At 42.7% G+C, this 16,607-nt stretch overlaps 1 protein-coding gene across 1 annotated transcript in view; it reads left to right on the top strand.

Annotated features, from left to right (window-relative positions):
* Window positions 1-16,607, top strand: part of LOC140480214 (semaphorin-5A-like) — a 96,118-nt gene that overhangs the window by 47,792 nt on the left and 31,719 nt on the right. Inside the window, 4 exon segments of the mRNA XM_072574934.1 lie at window positions 373-638; window positions 640-659; window positions 1,941-2,070; window positions 2,249-2,453. Of these exon segments, the coding sequence (XP_072431035.1) occupies window positions 373-638; window positions 640-659; window positions 1,941-2,070; window positions 2,249-2,453 (621 nt within the window).

Here is a 16,607-nt window from a genome sequence, read left to right as displayed (position 1 = left end):
TTTTATTGTTGCCATTTTTCCAGTTGGCCTCTTTTATTCAGTGTCATGTGACTTGGGCTGCCTGGGAACTGTTAATGCAGGAATTGAAGGTTCAGCCACATTAATCATTGTGCCACTTTGACTCATGCTAAGTAAATGTCCCCTTACTAACTTCATAAACTTGGGTATGGTCAACATTGTAAGACAGCATTGGACACAATGACAATGTTATGTCTGAGATTATACCAAGTGAATTTTGTAACTGTTACTATATTAGTTTTTATATACTGATGATGTGAGTTGAATGGAAAAATAATTCTACTCTAGGAGCTACAGAAAAATGTACAATTTCCAAAAAGAGTCATGACTGTGATTTTTGTTATTTTTTTGCAGAACCAAATTTTGTGTCATCTAATGAAATTGGAACATTCACGTATTTTTTCTTTCGGGAGTATACAGTAGAAATTGACTGTGGAATAAATATTTTCCCCAGAGTGGCCAGAATGTGTAAAAATGATATTGGAGGGCAATTTATCCTGGAGAATACCTGGACAGCCTTAATGAAAGCTCAATTAAATTGTTCTCGCCCTGGCCTAGTTCGTTTTTATTACCAGGAGGTGATAAGCACTTTCTTTTTACCTGAGCAAGACATCCTCATCTGGAGTCTTCACCACTAACATGTAAGTGACTATGAAAACATTACCCACTTTTGTATGAGGTAGCTAGCCTAAATCTGTAGTTTGGAATATACTGGAATCTATTATTAGTAGCAGGCCAATTACAAAATCATAATAGTGTCAATGAGAGTTATCATGGCTTTGTGACAGGGAAACTGTGTTTGATAAATTTATTAGAGATTTTTCTGGATGTAACAATCAGATTAATGAATGATATTATATCTGAATGTCATCTGACTAAGGGTGAAGGTATTAACAGTATTGTAACCAAATTTGCTGCTGGTGCAAAGATAGGAAATAATTTGCAATGAAGAATCAAAAAGCTTGCAAAGGGGTATAGGCAGTTTTAAGTTTTAAACAAACATTTTGTGTATGGAGTATAATGTGGAAAAATGTGACATTATCCACTTTGGCAAGAAGAATTGAAAGGTAGAATGCCATCTAACAACAGAGAGAGAGATTGCAGAACTCTGGAGCATAGAGGGATTTGGGGGCTTTCAAAAATGAAGCATTGAGGTAATCAGGAAAATCAAACAGAGTCTTGTCCTTTATTGCAATGTGACTAGAATATAAAAGTAGAAAGGTCTTGCTACAGCTCAAAAGGGCATTGGTGAGACTGAGTCTAGAGGTTTGGTAAACTTACTTAAGGGGAGACATACTTGCATTGGATGCAATTCAGAGACGGTTCATTAGACTGATTCCTGTGATGACGGTTTGTCTTTTGTGGAAATGTTGAGTAGTTTGGACCTGCGATCACTGGAGTTCAGAAGAATGAGAAGGAATCTTTTGAAACATGTCTGATTCTGAGGAGTCTTGACAGTAGATGCTGAATGGAGGTTTCCTCTAATGGGGGTGTCTAGAACTAGCGAACAAGGGGTTTCCCATTCAGGAGAGATGAAGAGGCATATTTTCTGTAAAGGTTGTTAGTATATTGAGTGGCCTTCCCACGTGAGCAGTGGAGCCTGGTCATGAAGTACATTCAAGACTGTGTTGGAGAGAGTTTTTCTTGATGAAGCAGTTAATGGTAATGGATGGCAGGCTGGAAAATCCAGCTCTGATCTTTTGAATAGTGGAGCAGACTTGAGAGGCAAATGGCGTCCTCTGCTCCTATTTCTAATATTCATAACAGACAACTGAATGTATTGCTTATAGTGTTCTGTCGTGATGCATCTTCATCTTTCAGATGTTGCCCCCATATTTACTGGTATAGAATAAAAATGATATTAAAACGTAAAGTAATATTTGTTGATATTATTTAATTATACATGAGCATATTTCCTACAGCAATGGTTTAGCGTTTTCAGCTGTCTGCATGTTTAATCTGAACGCCATTAATCAAGCTTTTGCTGGACCATTCAAGTTACAGGAAAATTCAGCATGGCAAACTGTTTCCAATCCTAATCCTAATTTTCAGGCATTTCTGTCTCAATTGATATAAAAATTTTCATGATTTTGTAGAAGTAATTTTTCAGATACTGCTGGAAGATTCTGTGAATTACTTTTTAATTTCAGTGATTGCTCATCGTTCTTTTATTTGTGTTCCTTTGTAATTTCCAATAGATACTTACATTTTTTAATTTTTACTTTATTAGTGTGGTACTATTGATTCTGGTCCTTCTGTGAAGCTCACAGAGAGGAATCTCCAGGATGCTGAAAAATTTATTCTCATGAATGAAGCTGTAGAGCCCACATCTTCAATGCCTATCTTCCTGGAAAACAGCAGTCGGTTTTCCCACATAGTTGTGGACATTGTGCAAGGAAAGGACATGCTTTTCCATGTTATGTACTTGGCCACAGGTAACATATGTTAACTCTCAGCTCATGAATAAATTGCATGATCTGAATTCACATTACTGTGTCAATGATCGGCATTAATATTATTTAATATCAATCCACAAAACTTGGAGATTTGATAACATCTAGCAAAAATTCAACAATAGTTTTTACATATGCTGATGACACCCAATTCAACCCCTTAATCATCACTTTAAACTCCCCCACTTTTGCCAAATTATCAGACTACTTGTCCAACAGCCAAGACAGAATGACCAGAAATTATCTCCAATTAAACATTGAGAAAACTCAAATTTTCATCAGTCCCTACTGTAAACAGTGCTCCCTGGCTACTGACTACTTTTTCTCTTTGGCAATTGTCTTTGAGACTAAATTAGACTATTCACGACTTGTCACATTTGATGTCAAGGTGAATTTCCAACCACATAACTATATGATCACTACAACTGCCTATTTTGACCTTCATGACCTTGCCCGATACTTGTCCTGTCTCAGCCCATCCACTACTGAAACTCTGTTGTCTTAAGTGCACCACATCCTCTTTGCTCATATCCCTATCCTGGCTGATCGACATTGGCTCCTGGTTAAGCAAAAACACAAATGTAAAATTATCTATTTTGTTTTCAAATCCCTCCATTGCCTCGATCTCTCCTACCCCATTCGATACAACTTCCTCCAACCCATGATCTTCTGAAACATCTACATCTGACCTCCTGAATTTTCATTTTAATTGCTCCATCATTGGTGACTCTGGCTGTATTGCATGGACCTAAGCTCTAGACCTCTTTTCCCCAGTCGCTACACCTCCCACTTCTCTGTACTCTTTTAGACACTTAGTAGACACAATATAATTGGTAATTTATGTATAACATGTCACTTTAACAACAATCCATTTGCTTACGTCACAAAGATTGTGAAATAGGATGAAACTATCTGGTTGCTGAATAAATATATTATGTTTCATTTACATATCTTTGATTTAAATCATTATTGTTTGGTTTTGTGATTGTGTGGTTTGTAAAGTTCCAGTTTCAGTCATTGTTATATCCAGTCACTCAAAACCATCCACCACTGGTATCAGAGGGTTCGGAAGGTACTTGTTTCAATTGTTTCATGTCCAGTTGGTGGATAAAGCTCAGATAGTGATAGTTACTGGCTCCTCGTCTTGCCATTTAGAATATAAGATGATAAGAAATAGAAGAAGGTACAAGCCATTCTGCCCCTTAAACTTGTCCTGCCATTGAACAAAATCATGGCTGATCTTACCCAGGCCTCAACCCCACTTTGTGTCAGCTCATCATAGCCCTCAACTCCCTGATATTTAAAAAAAACTATCTACTTCCTCTTTAAATACTTCCAGTTTACTCTACATTGGAAATTGCGAAAACAGAGCCAGTGCAGTATATGCCCATGCCAAGACATATCACTGGTTTTGCTGCATTTATTACTCACATTAACTTGTTATTGAAAGTTTCTGAGGCAGATTGTCAACCCTCTTGAACGAAAGCAGTTGTCAGTCAACAAATTTATAAACAATATCATGGTTGGGAGAAAATAAATATATGAAATAGTACAATTTTGAAACAAAAACAGAAATTGCTGTTTTAGCAGGTTTGGCACATTTGTATAGAAAGAAACAGAGTTAATGTTTTGGGTCCAGAGACCCTTCTTCTGAACTCGTTAATTGAAATGTTAACTCCTTCTCTCTCCACAGACGCTGCCAGATCTGCTTTCCAGGAATTTCTGTTTTTGTTTCAGATTCACCATCCACAGTTCTTTGGTTTTTTGTTTAGAATATAATTTTGACTTTGGCCAATGGTGTAAAAGAGAGATAGATTCAGTTGCATTGTACATCTCTTCCGATCACTTGGTAATATTATATACACTTTACATTATTAAAGATAAAATGACCTGCTGTCTTGCCCGTTTTACCAAACTTATAAACACAGTTATATTTACTAACAATACAATTACACTAGTCTACTTGTGACAGCAATCCCAGTGTAATCTTCCATTAGAATAACGTTCTGTACGTTGTGAGTAAAGAAAAATATTAAATCACAGTAAAAATTTAGTCATTGCAGAGTGAAACAAAATGAATAGCAGATTGACTTGAGTAGAAATTCCAGTTTCACATCATCTGAATTAAAGATGCTTATATGTATCAGTGGTGCTACATCTTTACAAATCAGCTTGTTTAGTTGAGATAAATAATTTACCGTGCCATTTTGGTGTCCATGACATATATTATCCATGTTTCCTGGCTATTTCTGTGTTGATCAGGTAAAGGCTTTCCATTCCAGTGAATTAATCTGAATATTTTAAGATTGAATGGATTTATACAGATATGCAAAGCAAATTCTGGTTCATAATTAGGTTGTCTCATATAAAGAAGTCATTTATGAGAGCAAGTGTTTTGTGAAAGCTTAAATATATTTTAATTGTAAGGGTGCTGTTCATTATCTTCCACTGTTTCCTGCTGACATTTTTAGGAGAACCATTTGGTGGAGTTATATTAAACACAGGACTTAAACTGTAGAGAGCTGAAATTGTTATGCCCAGCATTTAAACTTAAAATACCTGCTCATTGCAAATGTCTTTAGAACATAAGAACTAGAAGCAGGAATAGGCAGTCTAGCCCTTCGAGCTTGCTCCACCATTCAATAAGATCATGGCTGAACTTTTCATGGACTCAGCTCCAATTTTCACAATATCCCTTAATTCCTTTATTTTTCAAAAAAGTATCTATCTTAGCTTTAAAAGTGATTACTGAAGTAGCGTCAACTACTTCTCTGGGCAAGTAATTCCACAGATTAACATCCGCTGGGTGAAGAAGTTCCTTCTCAGTTTAGTTCTAAACCTGCTTCCTCTAATCTTGAGGGCATGCCCTCTTGTCCTAGTCTCACCCCCCAGTGGAAACATCCTCTCATTTCTATTTTATCAATTCCCTTCATAATTTTATATGTTTCTATAAGATCCCCCTCATTCTTCCGAATTCCGATGAATATAATCCCACCCTACTAAGTGTCTCCTCATAAGCCAACCCCCTCAACTCTGGAATCAACCTAGTGAACTTCCTCTGCACCCCCTCCAGTGCCAGTACATCCTTCCTTCAGTAAGAAGACAGTACTCCAGGTGTGGCCTCACCAGCACCTTGTACAACTGTAACATTACCTCTCTGCTTTTAAACTCAACCCTTTAACAATGCAGGACAAAATTCCATTTGCCTTCCTAATTACTTGTTGTACCTGCAGACCAACCTTATGCGATTCATGCACAAGGACACCCAGGTTCCTCTGCAAATCAGCACGCTGCAAGTTTTTACCATTCAAGTAATAATCTATTTTTCTGTGACTCCTACCAAAATATATGACTTCACATTTACTTACATGTATTCCATCTGCCAGATCTTTGCCCACTCACTCAATGTATCTATGTTCCTCTGCAAAGTTTCACAGTCCTCTGCACACTTAGCTCTGCCACTCGTCTTAGTGTCATTGGCAACTTTTGCACCATACACCGTACGTGTGGTCCTCAATTCCAAATCATCTATATAAATTGTAAATAATTGTGGTCCAACACCAATCCCTGAGGCACACCACTAGTCACTGATTGCCAGCCAAATAGCACTCATTTATCCCTACTCTTTGCTTCCTGTTAGTCAACCAATCCTCTATCCACACTAATACTCCACCCCTAACACCATGCATTCTTATGCAGCAGCCTCATGTGCAGCACCTTGTCAAGGGCCTTTTGGAAATCTAGGTACACCACATCCACTGGGTCCCCATTGTCCACCTTGCTTGAAATGTTTTCATAGAATTCCAAAAGATTTGTGAAGCATGACCTGCCCTTTATAAACTCAGGCTGCGGCTGTACAAGAGGACAATTTATTTTGAGATGCCCTGCTATTTCTTCCTTGATAAGAGATGCAAGCATCTTCCCCACTGTAGAGGTTAAGCTCACTGGTCTATAATTCCCCATCTTTTGTCTACTTCTCTTTCTAAACACTGATGTCATATTTGCTATTTTCCAATCTGCTGGGATTGCCCCAGAGTCCAGCAAATTTTAGAAAATTAGTGCCAGTCTACCTGCTATTTCTCCTGCCATCTCTTTTAGTACCCTAAAGGATGCATTCCATCAGGGCCAGGAGACTTATCTATCCTGAGCTCCATTAGCTTACCCAACCCAACTCTTCTGTAATAATAATTGTTTCCAGGTCCTTACCTATTTTCGTCTCTTCATCACTTACTGGCATGTTATAGCATCCTCCACTGTGAAAACAGATGCGAAGTACCTGTTCAATGCCTCAGCCATTTCATCATATCCCATAACTAACTGCCACTTCTCATCCTTTAACGGACCAACATTTACTTTAGCCACTCTTCTTTGTTTTATATATTTATAGAAACCTTTGCTATCTGTATTTATATTACATGCTAGATTTTTCTCATACTCTATCTTACTTTTCTTTACTTTTTGTGGCTTTCTGTGGGCCTTTAAAGTTTTCCCAATCTTCTAGATTCCTGCTGTTTTTGGCCACTTTATATGCCTTCTATTTCACTTTGATAACCTGCCTAATTTCCTTAGACACCCATGGCAGATTACCCCTCCTCTTCTAGTCCTTCCTGCTCTCTGGAATACACTTTTGCTGAACACTTTGAAAAATTTCTTTGAAGATCCTCCACTACTCGTCAACTGTCATACCATAAAGTCTCTGTTTCCAGTCTTACTTTAGCCAGGTCCTCCCTCATCCTATCATAGTCCCCCTTATTCAGTTCCAGGACCCTGGTCTTGGATTTTATCTTCACACTATCCAGCTGTATTTTAAATTCAACCATACTCTGGTAACTTTTTTCTAAAGGATCCCTAACTATGAGGCCATTAATTATTCCTGTCTCATTACACAGGACCAGATCTAGGATAGCTTGCTCCTTCGTCAGTTCTATTACATACTGTTCAAGAAAACTATCACAGATACACTCAACAAATTCCTCCTCAAGGGTACCCTGACCGAGCTGGTTTGACCAATCTCTGCAGATTAAAATCCCCCATGATAATAGCAGTAACATTTTTGTATTTCCTTCCTTACCCACCCCAATGTGATGTTATTATTTGGTGGCCTATAGACTACGCCTATCAGTGACGCTTTCTTCTTGGAATTCCTAATATCCATCCAAATGGCTTCAACGTCATGCTCCATAAAACCTGTATCATCTCTCAGGAATTCCTGATGAAGGGCTTATGCCCGAAACATCAATTCTCCTGCTTTCAGATGCTGTCTGACCTGCTGTGCCTTTCCAGCACCACACTGATCTCTAGCATCTGCAGTCCTCACTTTCTCCTATTTGACTGTTTACTGCCAACAAATGGTGATATCCTGGTTCAGGTATATTGTTTTGACTGGATGTTATCTCGACAAGTGAAGCTGAAAATATGACTAACACGTAACAAAACCACAAGTGGAATATGTCCAGCTCCTTATGTAAAGATAGTTATCATAGCTTGTTTCTGCCATTGATCTAATTACAAAACATCAGTCAGGTTATAAATTGTTAAATACTTTGTTCAGGGACAGGAAAATCAATCCCACATATATTGGAATAAAGTAATACTGTAGAAATATGTTTTCTCCTTTCATATTGTAATGGAATTAGTGAAGAATGCACATTTTTATTCCACTGAGAATATGGGGCTTGATTTTTCTCGAGTATTCTGCCCAATACTATAAGACCATAAGACCATAAGACCATAAGACATAGGAACGGAAGTAAGGCCATTCAGCCCATCGAGTCCACTCCGCCATTCAATCATGGCTGGTGGGCATTTCAACTCCACTTACCCGCATTCTCCCCGTAGTCCTTAATTCCTTGTGACATCAAGAATTTATCAATCTCTGCCTTGAAGACATTTAGCGTCCCGGCCTCCACTACACTCTGCAGCAATGAATTCCACAGGCCCACCACTCTCTGGCTGAAGAAATGTCTCCGCATTTCTGTTCTGAAATGACCCCCTCTAATTCTAAGGCTGTGTCCACGGGTCCTAGTCTCCCCGCCTAATGGAAACAATTTCCTAGCGTCCACCCTTTCCAAGCCATGTATTATCTTGTAAGTTTCTATTAGATCTCCCCTTAATCTTCTAAACTCCAATGAAAACAATCCCAGGATCCTCAGCCATTCCTCATATGTTAGACCTACCCTTACAGGGATCATCCGTGTGAATCTCCACGGGACACGCTCCAGTATGTCCTTCCTGAGGTGTGGGGACCAAAACTGGACACAGTACTCCAAATGGAGCCTAACCAGAGCTTTATAAAGTCTCAGTAGCACAACGGTACTTTTATATTCCAACCCTCTTGAGATAAATGACAACATTGCATTTGCTTTCTTAATCACGGACTCAACCTGCATGTTTCCCTTTAGAGAATCCTCAACTAGCACTCCCAGATCCCTTTGTACTTTGGCTTTATGAATTTTCTCACCGTTTAGAAAGTAGTCCATGCTTGTATTCTTTTTTCCAAAGTGCAAGACCTCGCATTTGCTCACATTGAATTCCATCAGCCATTTCCTGGACCACTCTCCCAAACTGTCTAGATCCTTCTGCAGCCTCTCCACTTCCTCAGTACTACCTGCCTGTCCACCTAACTTTGTATCATTGGCAAACTTAGCTAGAATGCCCCCAGTCCCTTCATCCAGATCATTAATGTATAATGTGAACAGCTGCGGCCCCAACACTGAACCCTGCGGGACACTGCTTGTCACCGGCTGCTATTCCAAAAAAGAACCTTTTATCCCAACTCTCTGCCTTCTGTCAGACAGCCAATCCTCAATCAATACCAATAGCTCACCTCGAACACCATGGGCCCTCACCTTGCTCAGCAGCCTCCCATGTGGCACCTTATCAAAGGCCTTTTGGAAGTCTAGGTAGACCACATCCACTGGGGTTCCCTGGTCTAACCTACTTGTCATCTCTTCAAAGAACTCCAACAGGTTTGTCAGGCACGACCTCCCCTTACTAAATCCATGCTGACTTGTTCTAATCCGACCCTGCTCTTCCAAGAATTTAGAAACCTCATCCTTAATGATGGATTCTAGAATTTTACCAATAACCGAGGTTAAACTAATTGGCCTATAATTTTCCATCTTTTGTCTTGATCCTTTCTTGAACAAGGGGGTTACAACAGTGATCTTCCAATCATCCAGGACTTTCCCTGACTCCAGTGACTTTTGAAAGATCTCAACCAATGCCTCCACTATTTCCTCAGCCACTTTCCTCAGAACTCTAGGATGTAGACCATCGGAGCCAGGAGATTTATCAATTTTAAGACCTTTTAGCTTTTCTAGCACTTTCTCTTTTGTAACAGCAACCGTACTCAACTCAGCCCCCTGACTCCCTTTAATTGTTGGGATATTACTCATGTCTTCCACTGTGAAGACTGATGCAAAGTACTTATTAAGTTCTCCTGCTATTTCCTTATCTCCCATCACTAGGCTTCCAGCATTAGTTTGAAGTGGCTCAATGTCTCCTCTTGCCTGTCGTTTGTTTCTTATGTATTCAAAGAAACTTTTACTATCATTTCTAATATTACTAGCTAGCCTACCTTCATATTTGATCCTCTCGTTCCTTATTTCTCTCTTTGTTATCCTCTGTTTGTTTTTGTAGCCTTCCCAATCTTCTGATTTCCCACTGCTCTTGGTCACTTTATAGGATCTCTCTTTTTCTTTAATACATTTCCTGACTTCCTTTGTCAGCCATGGCTGTCTAATCCCTCCTTGGATAATCTTTCTCTTCTTGGGGCTGAACCTCTGTACAGTGTCCTCAATTTTACCCACAAACTCCTGCCATTTTTGCTCTACTGTCTTCCCTGCTCGGCTCTGCTTCCAGTCTATTTTCGTCAGTTCCTCTTTCATGCCCTCATAACTACCTTTATTTAACTGTAACACCATTACATCCGATTTTGCCTTCTCTCTTTCAAACTGCAGACTGAACTCTACCATATTATGATCGCTGCTTCCTAAGTGTTCCCTTACTTTAAGATCTTTTATAAAGTCTGGTTCATTACATAGCACCAGGACCAGAATAGCCTGCTCCCTTGTGGGCTCCATGACAAGCTGTTCCAAAAAGCCATCCTGTAAGCATTCCAAGAATTCCCTTTCTTTGGATCCACTGGCAACATTATTTACCCAGTCCACCTGCATATTGAAGTCTCCCATGATCACCGTGACCTTGCCTTTCTGACATGCCTTTTCTATTTCCCGGTACATGTTGCACCCCTGGTCCTGACCACTGTTAGGAGGTCTGTACATAACTCCCATTATGGTTTTTTTGCCTTTGTGGTTCCTCAATTCCTCCCACACAGAGTCCACATCATCCGACGCTGTCATTCAGTGCCATAGATTTAATTTTGTACTTAACTAACAAAGCAACCCCACCACCTCTGCCCACCTCCCTGTTTTTTCGATAAGTTGAAAACCCTTGGATGTTTAACTGCCAGTCGTGACCCCCCTGTAACCACGTCTCTGTGATGCCTACCACATCATAATCATTCACGATGATCTGTGCCATTAGTTCACCTGCTTTGTTACGAATGCTACGAGCATTCAGGTAAAGTGCCTTAATGCTAACTTTCCTATCATTAGAGATATTGGAAGTCATAAGATGTCCTAAGTTATCCTTCCTTTTTGCTGCATTCCCAGTCTGTCTCAAGTTTAAGTCTGTCTGCACATATACTATCCTGCCGCTTATCTTTCTATTTAACTCCATACTGCCTGTCGCCTACACTTTCCCTTCCCCCCAACTCAGAAGTTTAAAGTCCTACTGACCACCCTATTTATCCTCTTCGCTAGAACATTGGTACCTGATTGGTTCAGGTGGAGACCGTCCCAATGGTACAGATCCCCCCCGGTTCCAAAACTGATGCCAATGCTCCATGAAGTGGAATCCCTCTTTCCCACACCAATCCCTTAGCCACGTGTTTACTTCCCTAATTTTCTTATCCCAATGCCAATTGGCACATGGCTCGGGCAGTAATCCAGAGATTATGACCCTTGAGGACCTGTACTTCAATTTCCTTCCTAGTGCTATGTTTGCACATTCTCCCCATGTCTGCGTGGGTTTCCTCCGGATGCTCCGGTTTCGTCCCCCAGTCCAAAGATGTGCTGGTCAGGTGATTTGGCCATGCTAAATTGCCCATAGTGTTAGGTGCATCATTTAGACGGAAATGGGTCTGGGTGGGTTACTCTTCGGAGGGTCAGTGTGGACTGGTTGGGCCAAAGGGCCTGTTTCCACACTGTAGGGAATCTAAAAGCCTCTGGGTTTTCATGCTTACTGAGGCTCTCCTCACTTAACCTAACGGACTGCCAGCAGCAGCAGGAGGGTCTCAGCCTCTGGACTCCAGGCCCAAACTAAAATCATTCTGTGCTTATACATTTTCTTCCAACACCTCCTTCTCAATGCCCTTGACTCCCTGCTGGTCTTTAACAATACTGTAGCTTAACAAAGATGTCCAGTCTTTGTCTTCAGTATCTGCATATCCACCAATATCATTTATTGTATCCGTTGCTCCCGATGCGGTCTCCTCTACATTGGGGAGACTGGGCGCCTCCTAGCAGAGTGCTTTAGGGAACATCTCCGGGACACCCGCACCAATCAACCACACTGCCCTGTGGCCCAACATTTCTACTCCCCCTCTCACTCTGCCGAGGACATGGAGGTCCTGGGCCTCCTTCACCGCTGCTCCCTCATCATCAGACGCCTGGAGGAAGAACGCCTCATCTTCTGCCTCGGAACACTTCAACCCCAGGGCATCAATGTGGACTTCAACAGTTTCCTCATTTCCCCTTCCCCCACCTCACCCCAGTTCCTAACTTCCAGCTCAGCACTGTCCCCATGACTTGTCCTACCTGCCTATCTTCTTTTTCACCTATCCATTCCACCCTCCTCCCTGACCTATCACCTTCATCCCTTCCCCCACTCACTTATTGTACTCTATGCTACTTTCTCCCCACCCCCACCCTCCTCTCACTTATCTGTCCACCCTTCAGGCTCTCTGCATGTATTCATGATGAAGGGCTTTTGCCCGAAACGTCGATTTGACTGTTCCTCGGATGCTGCCTGAACTGCTGTGCTTTTCCAGCACCACTCTAATCTAGACTCTGGTTTCCAGCATCTGCATTTTTTTACCTTGTCTTCAGTACCTGTCTACCCATTCTGAGTTTTGTCTGTTTCTTCAGACACTTTACTGAGAGTCTTGTACGATCAGCAGAATTTCTACGATTTCAGCGATGAGATGCCTCTGGCAGACTGCTGTGCATGTCCCAACAGCCCTGATCCAAGACAATGGATCAAAGTTATGACAGAGTCAAATAAATGGGCATAAGTCCTGCCTCACTGCTACCCCATCAGCTAAGGGAAACTATTACAAAATATCAACATGAACCAGCTCACATGACCCATGTTAGTGCTTATTCCCAGGGGTAAATAAGATGAGGTAAAAAACTAAATCCCATTATCATCCTTTTCCTTTTCTTATTCAATCTAATCCTGAACATTGACATTATTTGTTTCAACCACTACCCTTTAAGTGAATCTCACAACTCCTGAGAAATTTTCTCTCTCTGTTTTAACTTTCTTTTGCTAGATTTTTATTTATTGTCACATCTTCTTTCTCTCTGAAATATTGGAAACAATCTTACTTTTACCTGTCTTATCCTATCCTTTAGTAACTTTAAAGACTTGTATCATAAAGCCCTGTAATCTGAATTGTTCTAATGCACAAAGCCCTAATTCTTCAAATCATACTTTGTATTTGTATATCCTCATACCTGACAGTGTTCTATTAAATTTCAACTGTAAACATGTTAAAGCCTCAATTATTTTCCAATATAGTGGCACTCCATACCAAATCTCACCAGATCATACCATAACAGCCTTCAAATGAAGAAAGTGGTTTTAAATTTAGACTAGAACTGAAGGTCTACAGAACACACACAGAAAAGGATCTTCACAGGTCAAAAACAGCCATCTAACTGTTGTAATCCAATTTTCAACACTTTGCCCAGAGTTTTATATGCCTTGGCATTGCAAATGCACATCTAAATACTTAGAGACTGTGAGGGTTTATGCCTACCACCCTTACAGGCAGTGAGTTCCAGTTTCCCACCACCTTCTGGGTGAAAAAGGCTCTCCTTACATTTTTTTTAATTTCAAAATATACTTTATTCATGTAAATAAATCTCTGGTACTTGTACAATTTTTCCATGTTGTTCATAGTTATATACATTGCATGTCTTAACATTACAAAGAACAAACTGAATTAATCGAATTCACAGTTATCCTATTAACAGTTACCTTTATTAACTATCCAGTCTCTTGGTATTTGGCTGTGGCTTCAGCGGAACCCACCTAAAGAGTGGGTGCCCTGTTATATGAAAGCAAATGAAACTTCTTTAACCCCCAGTTTATGGGGTTACCATTGTCCATTTGACTGTCCTGTCTCTGGGGTAGCTTGTCTACATCCCCATGGTGAGCACGAACTGCTGGACCTTCGCTGGGCTGAGGTAGCTATCCAGCTCCTCGCTGGGGTCATTTGCCCGCTCTGGTGTCATTGAGCCAAGGCAAAGGTCCTCCCTGTCCAGTTCTGTGTCTGACAGTGGGACTGTCAGAGGATCACAGATCTCGGTTGCCTGTAGTTGTGGGCCAGTGGGTACCTCCTGGTTCTCCCTGGGTGGAGGGTGGACTTCGGGGGGTCCGTCGTTTCCTGGTTGGGAGGAAATGCCCTCCTCTTTACCGACGGCGCTCTGTCTCTTCTTCTGGTGGTGATGGCCTTCTTTGCGTCCATCTTCCCCCTCCGAAGAGCTGGCCGTCCCTCCCTCGTGCAGCTGTCTTTTCCCCTTTTGCTGGGGGACTTTGGGAGCCTGGCAAGATTTCCTCTTCCTGTTTTTAACAGGTATCCACTCCTCTGCCTGCTTGATTACCTCCTCCTCCTCCGTTTCTTCCATCTGCCCGTTTAGAGCTAGGATCGGCTGCTGTGTCTCTCCGCTGGCTGCCGCCTCCTCCACTCCAGCCTGTTCTTCTTTCTGGGTGCCACCAGACTCCGTTTCCTTGCTGTCCAGGTGGACCTTACTGGTCTTTGGGGGTCCACGGCTCACATTGCCACCTCCTGCCATCTGTGCGTAAGAGGCCACCCCTCGTCTTGGGCAGGTCTTATACATATGGCCCGCCTCTCCGCACAGGTTGCAGCTCTTTTCTTCCCGACAGTCCTTAGTCAAGTGCCCCTCCTGTTTGCAGTTCCTGCAGATGGTCACTTTGCAATCTGCCGCCACGTGTCCCGACTTCCCACAGGTTCGGCACACTTTCGGCTGCCCTGCATATGTCAGGTAGCCTCTGCTCCCTCCGATTGCGAAGCTCGAGGGTGGGTGGAGGATGTTCCCACTGTCATCGGCCCTCAGAGTTACCCTGACCTGCCGCTTACTGGTCCAGATCCCAAAGGGGTCGATCACATCAGTGGCTTCTCCCTCAACTTGGACGTACCTTCCCAGGAAGGTCAGGACATCAGCCGCTGGAACGTAGGGGTTGTACATATGGATTGTAACAACCCGATTTCTCTGTGCAGGAAGCACACACAATGGGGTCGCTGACAAGATGGAAAACAGCGGCTCCCCTTCCTTCTCCTTAAAGACCTTCAGGAGCTGTTCGCACTGCTTCACGCTTCTGAAGGTCACATCAAAGTAGCCTGCCCCAGGGAAATCCTGCAGGCAGTACACTTTTTTTTAATTTCAAAAATATACTTTATTCATAAAATGATTTGATGGTCTGTACATTTGATCATGCCATACATATGTCCATATTTACAAACACAGAATCAAATTTATCCTTGTCATTTACAATCCTGTGCATTTTTCAATCTTGTACATATACATATATTTGGCTGAGGCATCAGCAGAGCCCAAAAAAAAAACGTCCGCATGGGCCCCCTGTTCTTCTTTAGGCAGGCCGATCTTACACGGTGGTCTTTCCCCACCGCGCTTTGGCGGCAGCTGCCCCAAGCTTCAGCACGTCCCTCAACACGTAGTCTTGGACCTTGGAATGTGCCAGTCTGCAACACTCGGTCGGGGTCAACTCCTTCAGCTGGAAGATCAACAGGTTTCGGACCGCCCAGAGAGCGTCCTTCACCGAGTTGATGATCCTCCAGGCGCAGTTAATGTTCGTCTCGGTGTGAGTCCCGGGGAACAGGCCGTAGGTTCGGGGGGCTGGGGCGTGCACCAAGACCTGGGAGGAGCGGATTAGGAAGATGAGACAGAAACTAGGCAGATGGGGGCAACGGTCGCTCTCCATCGCGGGAAAAAATCTGGTCATCAGGTGTGAGGTCCTCTCAGTATTGCTATATGTGGCACAGGTCTGGCCTATCCCCAGGATCTGTGCCACCGCAGTCACCCGGGCCATCTTCCAATTCATTTGGAGATCAAAGATGGACCGGGTCCGAAGAGCACGGAGTCCCGCGTCACGGCGCTGCTCGGGACGAACCTCGACAAGCACCACTGCATTCCTCTCCAGACTTCCTCTGCATAGGCACATTCCAGAAGGAGGTGTGTGACAGTCTCGTCCCCCCCGCAGCCACTTCGAGGGCAGCGTGCGGTGCGGCAGAGAGTCCGGGCGTGCATGAAGGATCTCACAGGCAGAGCCCTTCTCACCACCAGCCAAGCCACGTCTTGGTGCTTGTTGGAAAGTTCTGGCGATGAGGCATTCTGCCAAATGGCTTTGACAGTCTGCTCAGGGAACCGCTCGACAGGATCCGACATCTCCTTTTCCCGAAGGGTCTCAAGGACGCTACGTGCTGACCACTTCCTGATGGACTTGTGGTCAAAGGTGTTTTTCCTCATAAATTTCTCCACGAAGGACAGGTGATATGGAACGGTCCAACTACTCGGAGCGTTCCGCGGCAGCGAGGCCAGGCCCATCCTTCGCAACACCGGGGACAGGTAGAACCTCAGTACGTAGTGACACTTGGTGTTTGCGTACCGGGGATCCACGCACAGCTTGATGCAGCCACACACAAAGGTGGCCATCAGGGTGAGGGTGGCATTGGGCGTGTTTTTTCCCCCATTGCACCGGTCTTTGTACATAGAGTCTCTTCGGACCCGGTCCATCTTTGATCTC

This window comes from Chiloscyllium punctatum, chromosome 8, assembly GCF_047496795.1.
Source record: "Chiloscyllium punctatum isolate Juve2018m chromosome 8, sChiPun1.3, whole genome shotgun sequence".
Classification (NCBI taxonomy): domain Eukaryota; kingdom Metazoa; phylum Chordata; class Chondrichthyes; order Orectolobiformes; family Hemiscylliidae; genus Chiloscyllium; species Chiloscyllium punctatum.
This window is presented reverse-complemented; position numbering and strand designations above follow the sequence as displayed.